Here is a 21,683-nt window from a genome sequence, read left to right on the forward strand (position 1 = left end):
AACTGCCAATAAAGCCACGAAGCAGAAGACACCGGCGACAGAAGACCTCTTGCTTTTGAAGCACAACAAAATACACTTTAACCCCTTACTTTGCAGAATAGTCATGACAGCAGTGTCAGATTCGGATGACAGCTGTTTGTTTGCTAGGGAATTCGAGGTTGAATCCCTGGACACTACTTTAAAGTTTTATCAGAAAGAAATCGGCGATGTTAGTTGTGTTATCTGGGATGCGTCTTTGGTCTTGGCCCGATATTTGGAAAAAAGAGCTGAAGCCAATCCCACATTCCTTAAAAACCTTAAAATTGTTGAGCTTGGAGCTGGCGTAGGCTGCGTGGGAATTTTAGCCGCATGCTTTGGGTAAGGGTATGCATCAACACGTAGTCAGCTTTCACATAACCTCTACTTATTTGACTTGTCTTATTTTTGTACTTTTAGAGCTGATGTAACTATGACTGATTTGCCGTCTGTTTTACCGTTACTCGAACGTAACATATGTATAAATAAAGATGTTTGGTGCAAATCCGGGGGTAGAGTGGAAGCCTGTGAACTGTCGTGGGGCGATGCAAAGACTGAAATTAAACCCCCATCTCTTTTGCTTTTGGCTGATTGTGTCTACTACTCTGAGGTATGGTGACTCAAAGGAAATTGAAATATGCAATGTTTTATACATATATATGTACTAATTTCATCTTCGTGTTCCAGTCCATTCTACCTTTGGTTCAAACAATGAAAGAAGTGTCGAATACAGACACTGAAATCATCATTTGCCAAGAAGAGAGGGATAGTGATAAACAAAGAAAGATATGGAAAGAATTTACAGCTGAACTGAGCAAGTACTTTAGGTTTATTGCAGTGCCTTTGGAAGAGCAGCATCCCCTTTTTAGAAGTCCAGATATTTTGCTTCTTAGAGGATCACGTTTAATAAATTAATGTACTATTTTTCCCTCATTCATCATTTTTCCTTATTTCTCTACTTGTAAATGAAAACAATAATGAGACCTGTTTTGATTTCTGAAGTGGAGAGGGGGATTTAAATTTTAAGCAAACGTATTAATACACTGTAAGCGATTTTTTAAAAATTTTAATCAGAAGTTGTCACTACTGTTAATGCAGAAAGTTTTGTTTTTAAATTGTTTTTCATTGAAATGAATTAAAATTAATAATCACAGCCCAAATGGTTTACACATCTAAGTCTCGGAAAGAGCATCTTGCATTACAATAATGTTTGTTCTTTGATTAATTGGGTAACATCTTTACGAAAGTGACTAGTTGGTCTACAAGAAAACAAATTACTAATAAAATTTTATGTGTTATGGATAAAATGCACATGTGACAATTATGCTAAACAATGGGTTGACAATGTCATGACAGTAACTTCAAAGCACAATTAAAGAGGGTTTAGCCGAAACCATCTCTAAGTCTTAACTCTCACAGCAACACAATATTTTAAGTACCTCCTCATCACATGAGGGAAATTAAAGGATAATGCAGAGTAAATCTATGGGGGGAAATAAATCAATGAAAAAAAATTAACCATACCTTCTGAGCAAGTTAAAGGAGCTCAAAAAATTATTTAAAAACCAAAGTAATAAAGTATAAATGCACCTTAAAACTGGATCCAACAATTATGTGCACATAAGTACACCTTCTTTGTTTTTACTGAGACATTGAATGCTGTTGTACGAGCCGTTGCCGAGAAGGTACCTGCAGGTTAATAATTCTTCTTGGTTCAGATGGGTGCACCAGACTGTCAGTACACCTCCACTCTTGATATTTCTGCTCATCTCTCCTTCTCCTTCTATCAACATAACTTACAATGAAACTAGCAGGTATCCATATAGCTGCTGATACCAAAACTACTGCACCAACAATATTATCTCTTAGAACTCGCAACAGTTTGTTTATATTTATGTCTTCAATAATGTCCCAAAAGCGTTCCACCACATCTTGCACTGTTTTTTCGCAGACTCCCTACCAGAAAAAGATATTAAAACTCAGTATTAGAATAATTCTTTGGAGGTTGATTAAAAATTGTCTTTGGTAAATAGAATCACCTTGTTACAAAATCCTTGAATGCAAGGTGTGCCATCGGGTAAAGTATCTTGCGGTTCCACTGGAAAGCAGGTATCATTCAAATTTTGTCTGCAGCATCGCTTGCAGGCATTAGCAACTAGAAAATGTGAAAAGAAGAGTGAACATTAGAGATGACATGAACTTAATTTGCAAGTGTAAATCAAACATACTGTCAAAACATCGACACAGACTAAAAAAAAAAAAATTTCAAGCAAAATCAAACTAAAATATAAAGCATGCTTACGATCTTCTTTTTGAATTTTTTTGCTGACGCCTTTCCCTGGAAATTTGAACATTAAATAAGCAAAGGAAAGAAACGAGGTAATCACAATAAATTTAAGTGGCAAAGGTGTGACCACATCTTGTTTTCACTCCCCTCCACATGGAAAAAGCAAAATTAAAATAAAACGAGGAACAAAAATGTTTACTTTTTATGAGGGGTCAACTAACTTTAGTATTGGAAATGAAAGTCACTAGATGGAAGCAAGAGACTAAAGAAAACCAAAACTCTAGTTTGCAAACAAGCACAAAATTGCTTCATACATAATTTTAAAACATCATAGTTTTGAACTGTTTAAAAGATACAAGGACTAGCATGTCCCAAAATTGTTCTAACAGAAAATCTTAACTCTGGGGTAAAAACTGAAGTTCGGGGATACATTTTTTATATAATTGTTCTAGGACAGTTTAAAAAAACACACAAAAAAACGAGCACTCTTGTCCCTATGTAAGTGTAAGCTACTCCAAATCTATTCCTACAGACAGAGCAAACAGAAGCAAGTTTGAGCCGGAGTACTAACTTTGCTACAGTAAATAAAATTCATCAGATGCTATTAGGTGTGTAATGAATATGTTACATTTCAACTTACTGATATCACACATGCAACTCTGCAGGCCTTGAGTCTCACAATACGGAATGCATTTTCCAGCGCGGCACTGTCCTCTCTCAAGGCAGTTAGTACCATCCGGCATGGGAGGACTTCTAGGGCAATCTGCGGAATTCCCAGTGCACCGTGATTCTTGTTCACAAGTTGCATACTGTGCATCTCTGCACTTCAGGCCTGTGTTCATAAACTTGCAGTTGTGGCAGCATGGTGAGTTTTTGTCACTGTTGATCAAGGGTATAAATTAAATGATGGCAAGACATGAGCATTGCTACAAATGGTGAGCAGAGTGTATACAAACCTGCAAACAGCGCCTTGACTTTTACGAAGTCTGCAGTTTTTATCACAGCAGTTGTCATTATCTTCAGTACCGAGAAGCCCAGCATCACATTCTTCATCTCCTTCTACTCGCAGATTCCCGCAGAATGATTCTTCAGGCTCTGAGAAACAACGGCCAGATTTGGCCTGGAGAACTTTTCGAATAGACTTCAACGAGCAGGGTGAAAAGCACTGGAAAGGGTACAAATTCTTATGTTACTGTTCCACCAGAAAATGGCATAAAATGAATAGTGGTAATGCAATACTTACCTTATTATTGACATCATAGCCACTAACACTGTAGGTGTACATCAAATATGAGCCCCCTTGGCTAGCTGCTGGACTACAATCTGGAGTGTCAGGATCATGTTCTGATCCCCAATTATGACCAAATTCATGAGCTGTGACAAGATCTGCCTCTCTAGTGATGACCCTCTGTCCATAGTGGTTACGAGATGAGCTCAAACCAGAGTTCAGGTACAAAGTGTAGCCATTCTTGAAATACTCTGCATGAATGAAAAGATGAGCATAAATTGGAGCAATTCTGATTAAAGAATGAAGTGGTCAAAACAAATACAATAATTTTCAAAGTAGAAATAGCTTGAAGTCTATCAACAAATACAGAGAAAAACAAAAATTAAACCATAAAAAAAGCAGATAAACTGGATTCTTCCTTGACATAAACACAGAAAGCAGTAGAAACTGTACAAAGGCTCCCACCACGTACTACCATGCACCATGACCAAAGGTAAAGGTTCCAGGAGCTACAGCTGAAGACAAAATGCATATCCTAAATACAACACAACTAAAAAGTGAATTTGTCTTATGATCAAATTCTACATCCTTTAAGAGCCAGTGCAGATCTTGAAAACAACAAGCAGCAAATGTACTTTGAGAAGAAAAAAATAGAAATAATACAACAAAAACCACAGCTAACAAAACGGCAGCAAGAGTTGAAAAGTTTTGAAAGTTGCACTCCGAACCTGGGGTGCAGATACCACCAACAGAGTTGCGTCTCGGTGACCCAACATATGCTAGACCCAAAATTCCACCCTCAAACTTCAAGTCTGTGAAGAGATGAGCCAAGCAGAAGTCCTTGTGACTATATTCTCGACTGAATACCTGCCAAACAAAGTACAGAAACCTTTCCAACTTTCCAAATACTGTTTAACTTGGTTCAGAGCTAAAGAGGAGGACAAACGACTCAAATCTATCTCCTAAGCCAACCCCAGGCCAAAATAGAGTCAAACAGAGTAAATAGAGAAATAAGAGACTGCAAGATGGTGAAAAAAGCACTCCAAACCAAACTAACTAAATATCCTTAAGTGCTTTGTTCTTCAGTTGTTAGGAGATTAAATTTTACAGACAGAATACCTTATCACCAAACATGCCACATTAACCACCAAATGAATTAAAACATGTTAGATTCATCACCACCCATACATTCATTTTGTTAGATCAAACAAAATAAGATATTAAAATATAATTGAATAACAACCGTGAGAGCAGACGCCACCTAAACCATACGGACGTGGGGAGGCGATGTATGCCAAGCCAAGGATAGTGGAGCCGGATGACCGGAATGTTTGATGGGTGAAAAGATGCGTCAGACAAAATAATCCTGCATCCTTCACATCAGTTGAAAATTGCTAGGTATGGTAAAAATTGCAAAAGAAATGTCTCTATTTAGTAAATGATGTAAAGCTTAACATTGCCCCTCTTTAAAAAAAAAGGTTTTTATAAAATTCAGAACTTTTTAAATAATTTTGGACAACAAATGGGTAGGCCAAAACCTCATAGTCCCCTTAATTTTACATCCGCAGAAAATCAAAGTTTTAAAAAATCAAACACAGTAGAATGTATGGACTCACCTCTAGGAGATTCCGCACATCCCATTTCTCCCGAACCATGTTATAGTGGGCTTCACCGCCTCTAACCCTGGTGGGTTCACTGTGAACAACTATCTTCTTTATGACAAAGCCCATGCCTTTGAAACCATCTTGTTCTGTTCTATCTTGCCAAAGAGTGTCATTGTATATCTTATGCACTCGGTCTATGAGACTGATCTAAAAAATAAAAGACATGGATTCAAAAACAGAAATTAAATAACTAGTACAATCTTAATGAAATTCCAAAATATTACCAAATAATTTATGGTAGTTTTTGTGTTTCCAGCCCCCATTTCTGTAAAGAAACGGTAATCTGCTACAAGTAGGAGAGGGCAGCGTGTTTTAGAAGGGGACAATTCATAAGCTTCAGCTTGTCGTTTCCACCGAGCTTTCCCTTCCTCCATCATTGTGTCATCATTATTATCAGTTGCATCTGGCTCATCCCAACCTACATCGAGACAACAAAAAGTAAAAGAGCATTTTTAGTTGCAGCCACAAATTTTTGGTCCTTATTTAAATTTAAGATTTAAAAAGAAAACATTGATTTTTACCTGGTCCTTCTTTGACATAGCCACAAGTTGGTTTAAGTTTTTCAGGGCCCTCCTGAGGTTTATGCCAACTATAACGAATATCTGAGGCTCGATAGGCAATCATTGACTCATTACCCAAGTGCGGCAAATGCCGCCAAGACGGCTACATACAAACAAAGACATTTTATTAACTGACCCAGTTTTGAAGAAAAACAAAAGGACAAGCATACACCTAAATAAATAAACCAAAACTTACCTCAATATGATATGTTTCATCTCCAACATGTATGGATGCTGTCATGATTCCATCCTCCAGGTGAGCACTGACATGAGAATTTGTTTCACCAAACAATCTGCCTTCATAAAAGTCTTCATGATCTATTTTAATAATGGGTAGGAACAAATTGATCATTATGTGTAAAGGAAGAAACATTTATAGTGAACAGACAAGTAAAGATAACTTTGGGATAACTTACTAATGCTGACAGGTTTCTCCTTGCCATCCCCATCAATAGTAGCAGCCTCAAACCTTGAATGAAGAACTCCTTTTCGTGGAGATAATATCAAGCGGAAATCTCTAAAATTGAAAAAGATAAGAAATGTGCAAAACATAATGCAAAATGAAATTTACCACTTTTTTTATCCTTCAGCCATATTCTTCAGAAAGAGATTACTCACTTTCCAAGAGTTCGAAAATTGATTTCCTTGATGTGATTGAATGGATGAGAGCTAGAACTAACCCCACGTTTCACAATAGTATGACTAAAGTGGGACACATGAAGAGTATCAAAGTGCTTCAAATTCTTATGAATAGAGCCTGGAAAACGAAATTGCTTATTCAACAACGGGCCACTCCCACAAATTATAGTATGTATTAGTCACCAGATAGATGAAAAAACAAAAAAACATTTAAGAGGTTATTTATCTTAGGACCAAGTAGTGTTAATGTCAAAAGCCAAAGCTTAAAACAATCATCGTAGTCGTGATAATGTTTAAATTAAAATGTTCATAAACCATAACAAAGTGCATGTGTTCAAATATGAAAGATGCTATGGAACTACTACAAACCATTCACAATCCAACAGAATAACACCAAATGAACACTCAAGTGGAAAACTAGTGGCACTTTCATTTTCGAAAGCACTAGAAACCAAAGAAGTGCTCATCAGCAACTAGAACAGTTAGGATTAATGAAATCAAATTGGAATTGACAGAGCGTGAGGAGAGAGCAGAAGACACTTGACAAAGCAGACAAAAGAAAATGAAGAAGAAAACAAGAAGTTGAGGTTAGGTGGAAGGGGTAGGGTGTGGTCATTTTAAATTATTTTTTGACTTTACTCGTATACAAATGTTGGTGTACTGTCCACAATGCAGAAATATTTTTTCATATTGCCTTAGTTGTCTAGATGAAATAATAACCCTGCGTGCTCTTTCATCGAGTGATCGAGATCCATCCTAATAGAACAGACCCCACCTCCTACATGATGTCGTTTGTTTGTTTTGCTGCAAACATAACCCTCAAATTCATGTGGATCAGTTTTTGAAGCATTCTGTTTTTTTGGTGGTCCAGATGTTATTTGTTTGAAATTTCATCTTTGACATGTATGTAGTATTAATTTTCTCCTGCTTTACGATATGTTGCTTCTTTTTGCGTGAGAAATAATATTCTTATGTTGTAAAATCACTTCAGTGCAGAAGCCCCACATGTTCTTGCCACTGTATTTTGACTATCCTTAGAGTTCAAAATGTTTTGCCGATTTTAGGTTGTAATTTTGATTTTCAAGTTTCAAACATGTTAATTCTTTTCCTTTTTTAACAGAATTTCAGAGTCATCTCTGAATTAACAAAGTATCAGAGAGATTCAACATAATAAACATGGAAGAAAAGCAAAGTGAAGAAGTGCCCATGACCATGGATCTGGCCAAAAGTGACAGTGAAGTGGAAAAGAATGGCAACAAATCGCCATCTCACGCAGATGAAGTTGGTGATGAAGACTCAGTTGCCGTTGGAAATTCCACAGACATTCCAACTACCTCCGTTGTTGGGGAAGAAACGCAATCAACTGAAAAGTCAGAGGAAGTAGTATCAGCCAACTTAACTCCTTCTTGCAATGTTGAAATTGAGGAACACATCTCATCGAGAATAGTGATCAACCGCTCAGAATGTGAAAACAACACAGGATCCGAAGTTTCCATGGAAATAGAGGCTACCGAAAATCAGATAAATAATGTGTTTAGTTCTCCCAGGAAAGAAAGCCTTAGGAAGCAAAGTCTCTCTGAAATTTCAAGTAGCACACCCAATAAGGCTACTGAGTCTTCTAGTGTGATTACTAACTCTCCTGGTGACTTTCCTGTGGAAGTAAAAATAAGTGATGATGAAGATGATGTTGTCGAGCTACCACATGGCTCGGAACAAACATTTCAAGGCTCACACAGAGGAACTGTTGTTCCGTATTCTGACACTGATGATTCTGACAGCAGCTCCTCCAGCGACAGTGAGACTTCCTCAGATAGCAGCTCTTCTGATTGGTAAGGGTGTATTTGACTCATTTATTTTTATTCTGATGATGGATAAAGTTATCCAAAGCAGATGTTTATAATTGATGTATTTCTCTCCCATCTCCCCCCAGTGAAGACAACTTAGACGGAAGTATCTCAGGAAATAAATCAACTTGTGATTCTAAAAGTTCAGATCCCAAGCCAGTTAAGGTGCGCGGTGAACTTGATATTGAAGACCTCCCGCCAATACAAGATTTGCACATTAGTGTGAGAAATGATCAAGTTGTTGAGATAGGAAAAGTGCTTCATGCTGTAGATACTTTAGGTAAGGCCCTGTACTTGTTTTACTATCATAATTATTGTGTTTACTATGTAGTGCTTTTGAATGCAGTTTTAGTTCAATTTTGGTAAGTGTCTGGTTTGCGTTTCATTTCAGTTGTTGTTGAGTGCTACAAGGACCAACCTCCCTTGGATATAGACAGTGTGCTATTTTTGGACAGAGGAGCACGACCTCTTGGCCGCATTTTTGATGTGATGGGGCCAGTGACAGAACCCTTGTATTGTGTTCGATTCAATTCCAAAGAGCATATTGAAGATCAAAACATTCAGCCAGAGATGCTTGTGTATAGTGCTCCTCGAACAGAACACAGCCAGTTTGTGTTTGTGAAGCATCTAATGATGTAAGTTTTTAAAGTGTTTTAGTTAACTCTAAAAAACCCACAAATTTAATTTTTAAGGAGTGACAATATTTTAATGTTTTTATTTCTTAACTTTTCTTAAATACAAGGATGAAAGGCAGCGATGCATCATGGAAAAAAGATAAAGAAGTTCCAGGAAGTGAATTGGACTTCTCAGATGATGAGGAGGAGGCAAAACGTAGGAGGGTAAGGAACTAATTATTTTACTTTGTTTCATTATTAATACCAAGTAAATTCTTGCTGTGCTGCTGTGCTTGGGACTAAAATAAAACTTTTACCTCAGGACTCAAACAGCAGAACAGAACATATACCAAATAGTTGGGATGAACCAAAACGCAAGGTTTCCAGACCTAATCAGATGGAGTCAGATGGCAAGTTTCAGCCTAACGCCCGTGGTTTTCAAGGCTGCCCAAGAGGCCAAACGCGCGAAAACTATCGTCCAAGAAATCCGTGGGGCTGGTCGGGTGCTCGGTTTAATGTCCCAAAGAACAATTATAGAAACCACAGCAACACCAAATTTGGTCAAGAATCTGCTCCAGGAATGTTTGGCAACCCTCCACCTTCTAACAACAGCAGCTATAGTCCCTCATCAGAATATTCTTCATACCAACATGAAAATGATTATACCCAAGAAAACCATTATGCATCTGCATCAGGAAACGACTATGCACCAGGAAATGACTATTCACAAGGACTAGAATATTCAAATGGAAATGACTATTCACATGGACAAGAGGCCTACCCCCCACACAATACGCCTGACCAGAGATACCAGGCATTCCAATCAGAAATAGCGAAGTTGGTTGATGCATACAATAGGGGTGTTGATAGTCCTATGACAGTAGCGTCAGCCACGTATGGTATGAGACCCCCCGGACCGCAATCCCAATTCGGTGGGTCTCTGGGCCTTCGTCCCCCATTCGGTGGAAGACCTTTCGCCCGGCGTCCACCTCCTCCATTTGGTGGAAGGCCTCCCAGCACTCCGCATCAATTCAGCGCAACGCCTCCCCCCGGCCTTACCGGCCCCTGGACCCAGTTCGCTTCAAGACCCTCCGGTCCACCACCTCAGTTTGGTTCAAGACCTACCGGTCCGCCACCTCAGTTTGGTTCAAGACCTACCGGTCCGCCACCTCAGTTTGGTTCAAGACCTACCAGGCCGCCACCTCAGTTTGGTTCAAGACCTACCGGACCGTCACCCCAATTTGGTTCTAGACCTCCTGCTCCCACATATGATAATCAGTTTTACTAGGTAAAACCCGTGGGTGTTGTTAAGTTGTTCTGTTTTTCTTCGTTCTACTTTTTTTTTTATTTCTACAAATAAGAAAATAATTGTTTATGTTCTGGCCTGTAGAATTATTGGAATATATGAGTAGTTAGTGTAAAATGAGTTGGCATATTCTTTGGGCATTTACCATAGTCACAAAGCCTCCAGAAAGACTTCAGTAGGATTTTAACATTTGTTTCTTCTTGCTGAGAGATTTGATTTTTATAACTGCAGGAGTTGTCAAAGGTGAAAGGAAAATAAGTGACCATCATGCCCAATGAGCGAAAAACGTTGTTTATTCGATTGTATACAGGAATCAATGTATATGACAAAATCAATTCATGATTCTCAGTCCAAGGAACATTCAAAATATCACTAGAATCCTCTACTTCTTCATTGAACACACAATCATTGGCCTCTTCATAGCACAAAACTAGTACTTTCCTTGTTGAGAACTGTGACTCAAAAAGGAAGCTACTACAAATGTAAAAAATATTTTGGTCATTAAAGCAAAGTCAGCAGAATCGTTTTACATCTATGAGTAAAAGCAAAGTAAAGCAACAAATTTGATGGAAAGAACCTATCTTTTTTTAACAACAGTTTTGAATTAAAATAACAAACAATTGATGTAGTGGATAGGAACTGCAGATGATGAATTACAACTTCTTTTCTCTACATCCTGAAAAAGATAAAAGGACACACTAAAACTAAAGAGATATAATACAATAATTACAAAACATTTCTGAGATTATGAAATGGTATTCAAGTTGCCATACAAATTAAATTAATTGGTAACGATGTAGTGAAAATTTAAAAGCCTTGCTTCTAACTCTTTTTTTACTGAATGGGTGTAGCAAAACCATAATATTATTCAACACACCAAAATATTCTCTGTCAAACTTGGGAATCATATTTGATACATGTGGAGTCACATATTTGAAATTGACAAAATTCTGTGATGTCCGATTCAACACAATGAATACGATAGTTTAAAAGTAGTGCCAAGACATTGTCAAACGCCTGTCATGTTGAGGTTTTAAGAAGAATCATAGAAGGAATAAGGTAACATTCATTAATATGCAAAAATTTAAGCTTTGGACTCGCACAATCATCATATTGTGTGAGGCTGGTAAAAATGTCCCTATGATTCAAAATAACATTCAATTAAAAGGAAGCATTTAAAATCGTTCATCTCTTTGGGAGACTTTCAAAAGTTTCAGGAACCAACGTTTTAGTAGATTTAGGTTCATCTCCCACGAAAACCAATTTACACCCATTTAAATCCATTTACATCCATACATACACATCAATTGTACACAAACACGCGCGCGTTCACACAAATTAGTTCTAAAAAAAAGTTCCAAACTTCTAAGATTTTACACTGGGTATCGATTGCTACTCTAAAAAACTTTAAAAACGCAACAGGTACTGTATGTAAGGCAGCTCTGATGTACTCTCAGTTCACCTTGTTGAGCTTCATTACTTGATAAGGAGAATAGTAAATCTTTCTCATAAAATTTTTCAAACAAGGTTTATAAGCAAAACCAATTCAGACTTCAATAAATCAAAACAAAGGTTGTTCTTAGGACAAACAAATAAAAAAATAAAGTTGATTTTGTAGTTTAAAAAAAAAACCAGTCAAAATTGCATATGATATCATGTTAAAGAATGCCATTTTGATAGAGTTGTGCACGAAATATGAGAAGCAATTGGCGAATTTGTGTCCTCTGAATGAAGCCATGGGCAAAAGAGGCATAAGACAAGCAAATGAGCAGAATCCAAAATCCAAATCCAGGGTTAGTGAGCTCGAGGATGGTAATGGTCGAATGGCACCCAGTACCAATGGTACCCACACACACCACAAAGATTCTTAGTAAAGCGCAGGGAGGCACCACATCTAGCGCGGGAACGTGCAGGGTCACAGGTATGTTGATTCACCTGCAAGAGAATCAACAGAAAACATGTTAGTACACCACTTGATTCTGGCTGACCATGCAAGAAGAATTACAGCACATGAAGCACATCAGGGTAAAATGAACTGTGCTGGTTCTGCCAAAGAAACAGGAATCCATGCAGCTATGATGTGACAATGCAGTGCCATGGTTGGGAAAATGCTAGCATGATGAAGGAATAGCTGAAGCGGCCATTTAAACGTGACATAGGTGGTTTAAAATATGGCAATCATATATTTAGTACCTTCCATCCAACAACAAAATTTTAAGATGTTTCCTATTTCAAGTATGTGTAACAAAAAAAAAACAACAATCAAACAAACTAAAACAAACAAAAAATAATAATAAAATACATGCACAAGTAAATAATCTCCTAGCAAATACAATCAACCAGATAAAACAGTAAGCATGCTCAGAAAAGTTTAAAAATGCATATCATTTTAAGAAATCATGTGCACATTCACGAACAAAAATAAGGCAAGTGCGTTCAGTCGAGGTGAAGTACCGCACACAAACACACACACACTCATGTACAGGACACAACATGTAATTACTAAGTGTAATAACCAAAGCGGAAGATACTTTTCTATACACCTCAGAAATAACTTTCCTATATGCATCATTCATTGAAGATAATGATGCAAATTATTTTTTATAACTTTCAGTGTGCTTTCAGAATAAATGGTTTTGGTTTCACACATTTACAAACAGGAAAGCTTCTGCACCTTCAACTTTATCAGTACAAGTGAGGAAGGGCCTTCTAATGGGACAAACCTCTCAATCTATACAGAGAAAGAACACTCACTAATGCACATTGTAAGTAAATTTCTTTGTGCATAACTAAATAAGTGGTGAAAACCAAAGGAAACTTACGATCAAATCAGCTTCAGCGATAGTTTGTGTTTAGCTTGATGATCAAACGCATGCATAACCACAGTAACAAACAAATTTACCTCAGACATGGTGTTCACCACACTGCATAGTTGCTGTCCACGACTGCAGTTCTTTTACCATATTTTCATCGAGGGAAGTGGAGAAAGGTGCAGGGGAAAGGTTTGTTTCATATGTAGATGTAGGGACCAACACTTTGTATCTTTAGTGTAAATCTGTATGGGACTGAAAGGAATTAATATACCATGTTCATTCAAAACTGTGTTTAATTTTCATGTTTTTTTCTTTCCTTTTTTGAATTTTTCGGGGGGAAGGGGTTTAGTTTAACACTTCATATTTTGAATGGGAATAATACAAATTCATTTCCCTATAATATGAATGTTCTCTTTTCACATAGACTATTAAAAAAAAAAAAAAAAGAAAAAAAAGGAAGGTGGTATAGGTTTTATAAAAGAAAAAGAAAGGAGTTATTAAACAGTATGGTAGTTGATGATACCATACTGCATTATACACAGAGCACTTTTGTGTAAGGTATGGGTGAAAAAGCTTGATGATAAATGAGTACAACTTATTTATGTTACATCAGGGTATGGCACAATACTGTACATGAAACTCAACTACATAATGCAATATTATGGAAAAATAGTCATCAAGCAGATACACCACACAAAGGTTTGCACAACATAACACTGGCTTAGAGTCAAGAATCACAGCACTAAACGTAACTGTACATAAACAAGTACAGCTCTTTAATGCAGATGAATGATACATTCAGTCCGTGATGTACAACGATTGCTTCAAAAGTGTAATACAAAGTACTACATAGTACAAAATTGTACATGAAGCACACTAGGTACCACACACAGCAGTCCTACTCTTCCACTATGTGGTGCAACTCAAATCTATTAACAGATCTCAAAGAAGATAGAGATACAAAAGGAGAAAAAAAGTCAACAATACCTAGACAATACCACAACTCATTCACAACTATCCATATCTCAGCATTTAAAGAAAAACGTAAAGAAAACCGTAAAAAAAAGGGAAATACAATTTCACATGTTGCTGAATTTGTACCTAAGGTGAATAAAGTACTTTAAAAGTAATTCCACAAGTTGAACAAAAACAGGTTATCTAACATAAAAATTATAAAAAATTATAAATCTGAGGAAAGGAGGAGATTGAAAAATATCAAAATATAAACAAGCTTGAAAAAGGGAACATCCTAAATGATACTTTGATTTATCATCAAAGCTCAATCATCATACAATAATAAATTTGAAGTGTGCTGGGTGACTTGTAGCAAAGAATATTTCTTTCCATATCCCCTAATTTAAAGAAATTCAGTGAATCTAAATTTGAAGAGGCATAAGGGAGTACTGTAACAAGTTGATAAAGCTAGGGAGAAAATGGAACATTTGTACTTGCAACAAACCACCTCCTACAGCAAACACCTTGTGCCTATTGGCTCAAAGTGTAAAACATCCACATCACAGCAACGCTCCAAAACATAACTTCATGATACACCCTGTGGGAACTGACCCCTTCTATGCATCCAACCATAAACAGGACTGTACATCTTTAAAACTTACATTTAAGAAAACAAGAGATCACACAGGTTTCAGGCACAGGAGCATATCCAAATTGATTTTGCTAAACACTAGGCACTGAACCACTTCAATAATAACAGGGTTAGCATTTTAAATATGCAACAGTAACAGCTTAAGCTTTCTCAATATACCTAGAAAACTTCTAAACACTTGTGAGGTTCATTGACAGAGGGCTGAAAAAGCACATTGGTAGTGCAGAACAGTGATCATGTGACAGTAAAACAATGTGCAAAAAAATGAGATACTCATGAGTTCCAGACTTTACAATATGCAAATTGTTTACTCAAAAATCAAAGTCAAACCAAAAGCTTCTGCTCCAAGTGAAAAAGGGTAATCAAATAGAACTTCCCTTGGAATAATTCAGTTATTGGTTTTAAAATGTTATCCGTTTAAAGATGGTTTTTGAGAAGAAATGTAAAATCAAAAACATGGTACGGTTATTTTCCACCAAATTCAGAACTCTCTATTGGAAAATCAAATATAATCTGAACCCAAAATTTCAAGAGCTGTGCAATCATAAAATTAAAAAGTTCATTTAATTGAGTGATGTAAATGTAAGTCATACAGCTCTTAAATTATACAAATAGGAAAGAAAGACCAAACTGTCAGTGCTTAAGCTGATAGCACTAGCGTTTTCACGAGCAATAAACCAGAAACTGGACAATCACACACGCATACACGCGCGCGCGCACACACACACACACACACACACCAAAAAAGGATTGATGAAGTAAAAACAAATATGCACATAGTGTAAAACAAATGTAGAAATGTGGACATAAACTTGTACACTAATATCCTGCCCCTCTTTGCTCTTGTTTCACCCTCCAATAAATATCCTCCACGAACAAAATACTGTTACTTTCATTTCAACTTCAATGCTGACAACCTGAAGCAAGGGTTACTGTCACCAGATCATGAGTTGGCTTAAGAATTCCTAGTCAGGTAACTTAAATGTTTGCTTTATTGTCTTTAAATTTAAAAACGAAAATGCTATGTTGCAAGTTAAATGCAACATTTAAATATAAAATAACATCTCAAGCACTGATCCCAACCAAACATACAAACACGAAAATAGGTAGAAGATAAATAAAAATTTGACCCTACATTCAGATTTGAGAATATGTTTTTTTGGAAGAGAATGATTAAAAGGATTGTACAAACAGCAATAACATTATCTGGTGCCAGAATAATCACATGCATTCTAACTAAACCAGATATTTGATATTAGCCTGTGTCTTTTCATCTCTTTTAAAAGTTTAAAATAGGGAGAGAGAGGGGGAATCGACAAAGGTGTATTGCACTTCAAAATTTAAAACTACAGAAAGGCAAACCCACCACAAATTTCTTCATCTGAGAATACATAAGAAGCTTCTTAGATAAAGGAAAGGTTTATGAGAGATCAATGATGAAGATACTCATGTCAAAAAGATCCTTCGGTATTGATTGCCTTGTACAAATAAATCATAACAACCAAATACATAGATATTTAAGAAGAGACACAGACAGTGCAGAATTAGCAGCTTGTCTCACCCAATTTCCACTCCAAAGAAAAGACATTTCTCCAAAACAAGAGCCAAGATAGGCCAGGATGAATGCACACTTTTCTATAAAACAACCACAAAATCCAATCCAGACAAAGGGCCTACTAAGGTACAAAATTTTGATTCCTGGTCATGAAAACCTATAGAGCTAATTACATTTTTTTAATTTTTTTAGTTGATCTACTAATACACATTTGTCATTAATAAAAGTTTAATTGTTTTCTCACTGGGCAAATGTTGGAGCAGGGTGGTGAATCGCATCAGCAGCAGCTTGAGTTCTTCCTTAAGCAAAAGGCTGATTCGACGGGCAGAATTCTGAGTTGGACAGAAGGCTGTAGCGTCCCACTCGGCGACTCTCCGTGGCCTCCACTGTGAAACATGGCATGGCCAAGTCAGATATGCACCAAGTCCTATCGTACCATATTTCACTGAATAGTGACAATCACCACTCCGTTGAAGGTCAACTCATCTACATTTGACTGTCAAAATGACACTGATAGCTGTTAAAATCGATATGGGAGGGTTCTGCAATACAGATCATAGGAGGATTCTGCAATACAGAATAGGAACACACAGCCATCTAATTTGAATATAGATTGGTCATTGGACCAGCATGAGACTAGTTTGGAAGCAATATCAAAGATGATTTAATCTTTAGAGAAATCGATTGGTTCCATTCAGTCTTGCACTGTGACAAGTAAAAGAAACTCTAAGCAATTTGGAGTATACAGCAAATAGAGAAAGCAGTTCAGGATATTAGCAAAAGAAAGAAAGAAACTTGCATAGAAAATTTGAAGTCAAGATGTCACATTATTGAACAAAATAATAAGTAACACCTTTTAAAAGATCTAATGACTCAGTGACTTTGCTGTTAAAACAAAGTAGAGTGGAGCCCAGCCCAAACCAAAGATTAAGTAGAAGCAGAAAGGCAAAATACAAGACTTTTCCAGATCTTGTTATTTCTGAAAACAATCGAAAGGCTAGTTTCAAAACAACTCAAATGATATTATCTCATGCATATTCAAGCAGGTCTGCTCCATTCAAATAGCTGAAGTGAGGAAATCTAAGTGGAACATGCATGAAAATCCAGATGCAGATTCAATTGTGAAAAACTAACATTCTTACAATTATTTCAAAGAGAAATGCGCACCTTGGTTAAAGTTCGGCGACGTGCCTTGCAGCTTATAGTACCAATAAAAAAAGGAGAGAAAAGGAAAAAAATAACTATAGAACAATTCAGCACAAAGGACATAATTTAAGAAAATCAACAAACATAAACTTGAAAGCATAAAATTGATTAAAACTCGGTAAAATTCTATGTATAGTATGAAAATATGTCCCACCATCTACAAATATTTGTGTTAGCTGTAACATATGCAAGGGTATTGCACAATCTATTATTTCATAAGTAATGAGGCCACAAATGACAATGTAGCAAAGTGCTGGATAAGCAAAAGTTAATACAAAATATGAAATAGGAAAATTTGAGTGGTAAAGAAGCTCCAAAGCCACTGGGTGTTAAGCTTGATTTAAAAATATAATCTTTTCAAAAAAGGACACATTGCTTGTCATTTGTACAGAGGGTAAAGTGCTTAAAACAGGCAAATAAGAGGAGTGGATGAGAGAAATAAGAAACCTTTAACATACTTTCCATACAGGTAATGTGATGCTCTAGCACTAATGCAATTATCATTACACCGCACAATCAGTAAATATTTTAGGAACAAGAACACTGACCGTAGTAATAATAAGGTTGAGGAAATCTTAAGATTACAGTGAGATACACTTAAAAGTTATGACCACTGATCAGATCATATTGAACATGCAAGGTTAAGGAAAACCAAATTACAGAAGCATTTTGTTTCAGGATGACTTTGAGACAAAGCTTTTGTCACTCACCAGATTCCCACCCATCTTCCTCTTCCTCTTCATCATCTTCTTCCTCCTCAGCCGTTGAAGGGTCCGTGGAATCAGCCTCAGATGATTCACTTGGAGTGTCATGAGGGTTCATAACATTGCTGGAGTGCAGATGGGACTTGTGCCAATCTGAAGGTTCAGGAGGCAATCGAGCCATTGACACATGCACCTAAAGAAATATAAGTAGTTTAACACTTTAACAAAATCTGTGCTTCTATTTGCTTCTTTTTAAGACCAGATAAAAACTTCAAACTGACCCTAAAATCTGATGCATAAATTTTATTTTGTTTATCCTTGTGGGCATCGTCGAGTTCCCACTTGTCAAGCCGGAGGATAACCACTTTAGTATCTGGATTCAGTGGAGCCAAAGACCTTGTTCTGGAAAAAGTAAAACATAGATAAAAATGAAATAGAAAAAAGGATAAAACCTATTGTCTGCAATAGCTACACAATTTTACAAGTCAATTTGCTATCACAATTTTGAAGGTTATGTCGCCTTACTGACCTGCTGCTGGCATCGCACTGGCCTATCTGAGCCTCCTCATCATAGCTGAGCGCTCTAGTAGTTCGCTCAGGTCTTTCAACATCATTCCCATTTTCTTTCGGTTCAGGTACAAGGGTCGCTTCTTCTCTTACAAAAAAGGTGTTAAACCAAAAGTGGAAAAGTTTTTCCTGTAATATTAAATACAGCAAATTATAACTCAAACAAAACCTTATAGGTGATATTCCACTTGTTCATTCATATACTGACCTTCCTCATCATTTTTGGTTTGTTGAAAAACTCCACTTTTATGTCATCGTTAAGATATACACAGAGCTCTAAATTTATTGTGAGTGACGGAGCACCCTTTTTAACTTCATAGATTTGTGATTGATAGAGTTTATTGTTTCTCATTGATATTGTAAACATGATACCTGAAACAAAAAAATTAAGATTTTTAACTGAGGTATCAAAGAAGAGAAGAAAATTTAGATGACTTCAGCTGCTTGTGTAACTTACTGCTTTGACCACCATTTAAAACTGGCATAGGTTCTAGCCTTATTTCTCTTATAGTTAAAGTTACTGGGCGATACACCAATTGCTCTTGTACAAGAGAGGCATAATATTCAACATATCTGCGCTGACTTGGAATCGTAACACCCTGCAAGAGAAGTCAAATGGATGAGAAAATGCACAATTTTCTACACTCAAGTCTGAGATGGGCTAAAAATTGAAGTACCTTCTTATCATGAGTTCGCTTATCTCCATAGTAGCTCAGGGCTTCACTGGCAGTTGGAAAGAGCTTGGCATGTAGCATATAACAACACACCATTGTACCTGTCCGGCCCTGGAAACAACAAAAAGTAACTTAAGGAACTTTCATTTGAAAAAATTATAAGAATGAATCATGGCAAGTAATGATACCTTTCCAGCTTTACAATGTACAGCAGCTACATTCTTTGAGTCTTGTGAAAGCCATTTGTGAACATCAGCACAGAAGGGTTGAATAAGCTCCATTGTAGGGGGATTGTGATCATCAAAAGGATAAATGGAAACTCTATTATGAAATTTAGCAACATCGTATGTTCTTTCAGAACAAAGATTGTAAATCTTATAGTGGTCCTTGTGTTTCTTTTCTAGAAACTTATACACATCATCAATATGATTACGATAAACTCCTTCTAATTTCTCTGCTGGAAAACCCATTGCAATGAGATTGCTCTGGATGTCTGAGGAAATACAGTTAAGGAAAAAGAGTCACATTAATGAACATTCCTTGCAGTGAAATGAAGACATTAGATTTGCTGATCTCAACAAAGAAAAACAGAAATTATTAATCTACAAAGCAGCAAAAGTACAAAGAGAAATTAAGCATCTCATTAATATGATGTTGATTACTTCAAAATCAGTCGATAAGGTAACAGAGATATGGGCGCTGAGCAAATAATACTCCATATTCTTTCCCTTCCAACTGAACTATACACTTAAGGGATGAAGACAAAACTGACGCAATTCAAACATGGCACACTTTAATCAAAGGATACAGGTAAGGTCCAAGTTGAACCCATCTTGAGTATACCGCTTTCTTCGCTTGCTGACTAAGCCCTTAATGGGATTTGTTAATTTGTTGTTGGCCATTTTCAGGTATAGCAAATACCAGTCAACAAACTCATGTCCACCACTTGGGTACCATTACATTTGCTCTGTTCACTAACAATTCTTTTCTGTGAGAAATGCATTCACCCATAAAAATGCTAACCCAAACATTAGGTTATGCACTCGTCTAGCGAAGAAGCGCAGTGTCTGTCTCGTCAAATGGAGCTATCGGATCAATGTTTTTCCAAAGCGCAGGAATAAATTGAGATGGAAGCCCGGTTTGCCGACAGAGCGACGATCTGATGTTCTTCTAATTGTGCACTTGTGCACACGGGCTCGCCGAGCTGAATCAAGCCTAGTGGAGGAAATGCCCGATGCCCGATGCGATGCCCGCTGCCCGATCTGTCACGCTGGTCTTTGGCTCCTCACACGGAGATCCAACCAAAGACCTCAGCACTCGCGGCATGAGTGCATAATGGGGGTGCACATTTTAACGTGATTGAAATCACATTCAATGAAATTCAGCAACTACAAAACGCTAGACTACTGTGTTCCTTTGTCAATGCTGCACTAAGCAATGGCCAATGGCGTCCTCAGCTTTCTGAGACCAAGGATTTGTATTCGGGCAGATAACTCAGGAGCCGCTCTGACGTCACGAACGCGGTGGTGGGGGCACCGGTGGAGGCTAGTGGAGGCAGCAGTAGGTGCTTCCAGCTGGCCGCAGCTAAGTTTCATTTTATCTGAAACGTTTTTACTTTGGAGGTAAAGGCTAAAGGAACCCTTGGAAATGCAAAGTGGCATATGACACTTAAACTCAATTAACTTTTTTCTGCAAAGACTTGCGTAACTCACAAAATTATTATTATTTTTAAATTTGTAAGTCACTAACAGAGGGTAACACAGTAGTTCAAAACTCAGACTTCAAAGCACCAATAATAGTCAAGTCTATATAATCAATAAAAATTTGGGTGACTTCATCCATATGGCAAAGCTGTGACAGAATATTTTTAAATTTAGCTATGCAAAATTGAACTGATAAATTATAAGGGAAGAAGAAACATAATGTCTCACGAGCTGTACAAATTTGAGATGCCATCAGAAATCCATCCACAGATTCGAAATGAACCTTAAAGTTGAAAAGAGAGACTCAAACATTAGTGGCAGGGCACAAATTTGCTTAAAAGCTTTAGCTTGAAGAGACTTTTGTTACTCAGAACCGTTGAAGACATGACTTAATAGTTAGGGTTTTCAATAGCAATTTAGTAGAAATGCTACAATCAAAATAAATAAAGATCTTCATCTATTTATTTTATTCAAAGTCCCAAAATTTTTCTGGTGACCATGTCCTCCCCAAGAGAATCATGACTTGTGGATCATGAATGAATTTATTATTCTCGTCAGATTATCTTGCGTTGTATAGTATTTATTTGGCAATAAGAAAGCGTTTATGAGCATATTTACCACGTCATTGACTTGACAACATTAAAAATTCTTGACAACTCTCAAATGTTCATTCAGCTGGCTGCTTATCAAAGCGGGGA

General features: G+C 37.0%; 4 protein-coding genes across 10 annotated transcripts; 2 read left to right on the forward strand and 2 right to left on the reverse strand.

Annotated features, from left to right (window-relative positions):
• On the forward strand, positions 1-952 carry LOC117654420 (protein-lysine methyltransferase METTL21D-like). The gene is made up of 3 exons (XM_034401040.1): positions 1-357; positions 436-625; positions 703-952. Exons 1-3 carry the CDS (start codon positions 104-106, stop codon positions 928-930), a joined length of 672 nt encoding a protein of 223 aa, XP_034256931.1. The 5' UTR covers positions 1-103; the 3' UTR covers positions 931-952.
• A 114-nt stretch (positions 953-1,066) lies between these two features.
• On the reverse strand, positions 1,067-6,954 carry LOC117654419 (ADAM 17-like protease). 4 transcript variants are annotated; one of them, XM_034401035.1, is made up of 14 exons: positions 6,763-6,954; positions 6,373-6,511; positions 6,171-6,271; positions 5,951-6,072; positions 5,716-5,857; positions 5,419-5,612; positions 5,147-5,341; positions 4,774-4,924; positions 3,546-3,781; positions 3,259-3,467; positions 2,943-3,181; positions 2,318-2,353; positions 2,055-2,170; positions 1,067-1,971 (listed from the first exon to the last, which is right to left on the reverse strand). In XM_034401035.1, exons 1-14 carry the CDS (start codon positions 6,824-6,826, stop codon positions 1,657-1,659), a joined length of 2,259 nt encoding a protein of 752 aa, XP_034256926.1. In that variant the 5' UTR covers positions 6,827-6,954; the 3' UTR covers positions 1,067-1,656. The 4 variants fall into 4 exon arrangements, with proteins under 4 accessions (XP_034256926.1, XP_034256927.1, XP_034256930.1 ...); XM_034401036.1 differs by lacking the exon at positions 4,774-4,924 and adding an exon at positions 4,259-4,397 and having other exon boundaries at positions 6,763-6,953; XM_034401039.1 differs by lacking the exons at positions 2,318-2,353; positions 4,774-4,924 and adding an exon at positions 4,259-4,397.
• A 67-nt stretch (positions 6,955-7,021) lies between these two features.
• LOC117654421 (H/ACA ribonucleoprotein complex non-core subunit NAF1) lies at positions 7,022-10,277 on the forward strand. The gene is made up of 6 exons (XM_034401041.1): positions 7,022-7,296; positions 7,514-8,222; positions 8,324-8,517; positions 8,629-8,872; positions 8,980-9,076; positions 9,174-10,277. Exons 2-6 carry the CDS (start codon positions 7,570-7,572, stop codon positions 10,137-10,139), a joined length of 2,154 nt encoding a protein of 717 aa, XP_034256932.1. The 5' UTR covers positions 7,022-7,296; positions 7,514-7,569; the 3' UTR covers positions 10,140-10,277.
• Positions 10,278-10,432: 155 nt separating this feature from the next.
• Positions 10,433-20,759, reverse strand: LOC117654422 (phosphatidylinositol 3,4,5-trisphosphate 3-phosphatase and dual-specificity protein phosphatase PTEN). 4 transcript variants are annotated; one of them, XM_034401043.1, is made up of 10 exons: positions 20,091-20,759; positions 19,471-19,775; positions 19,286-19,393; positions 19,066-19,207; positions 18,817-18,980; positions 18,571-18,737; positions 18,323-18,443; positions 18,048-18,234; positions 17,299-17,329; positions 13,246-16,517 (listed from the first exon to the last, which is right to left on the reverse strand). In XM_034401043.1, exons 1-9 carry the CDS (start codon positions 20,182-20,184, stop codon positions 17,304-17,306), a joined length of 1,314 nt encoding a protein of 437 aa, XP_034256934.1. In that variant the 5' UTR covers positions 20,185-20,759; the 3' UTR covers positions 13,246-16,517; positions 17,299-17,303. The 4 variants fall into 4 exon arrangements, with proteins under 4 accessions (XP_034256935.1, XP_034256936.1, XP_034256934.1 ...); XM_034401044.1 differs by lacking the exons at positions 13,246-16,517; positions 17,299-17,329 and adding an exon at positions 10,433-10,833; XM_034401045.1 differs by lacking the exons at positions 13,246-16,517; positions 17,299-17,329 and adding an exon at positions 10,433-12,092.
• Positions 20,760-21,683: the final 924 nt, after the last annotated feature.

This window comes from Thrips palmi, unplaced genomic scaffold (genome assembly GCF_012932325.1).
Source record: "Thrips palmi isolate BJ-2018 unplaced genomic scaffold, TpBJ-2018v1 HiC_scaffold_10, whole genome shotgun sequence".
In the NCBI taxonomy this organism is placed as follows: Eukaryota; Metazoa; Arthropoda; class Insecta; order Thysanoptera; family Thripidae; genus Thrips; species Thrips palmi.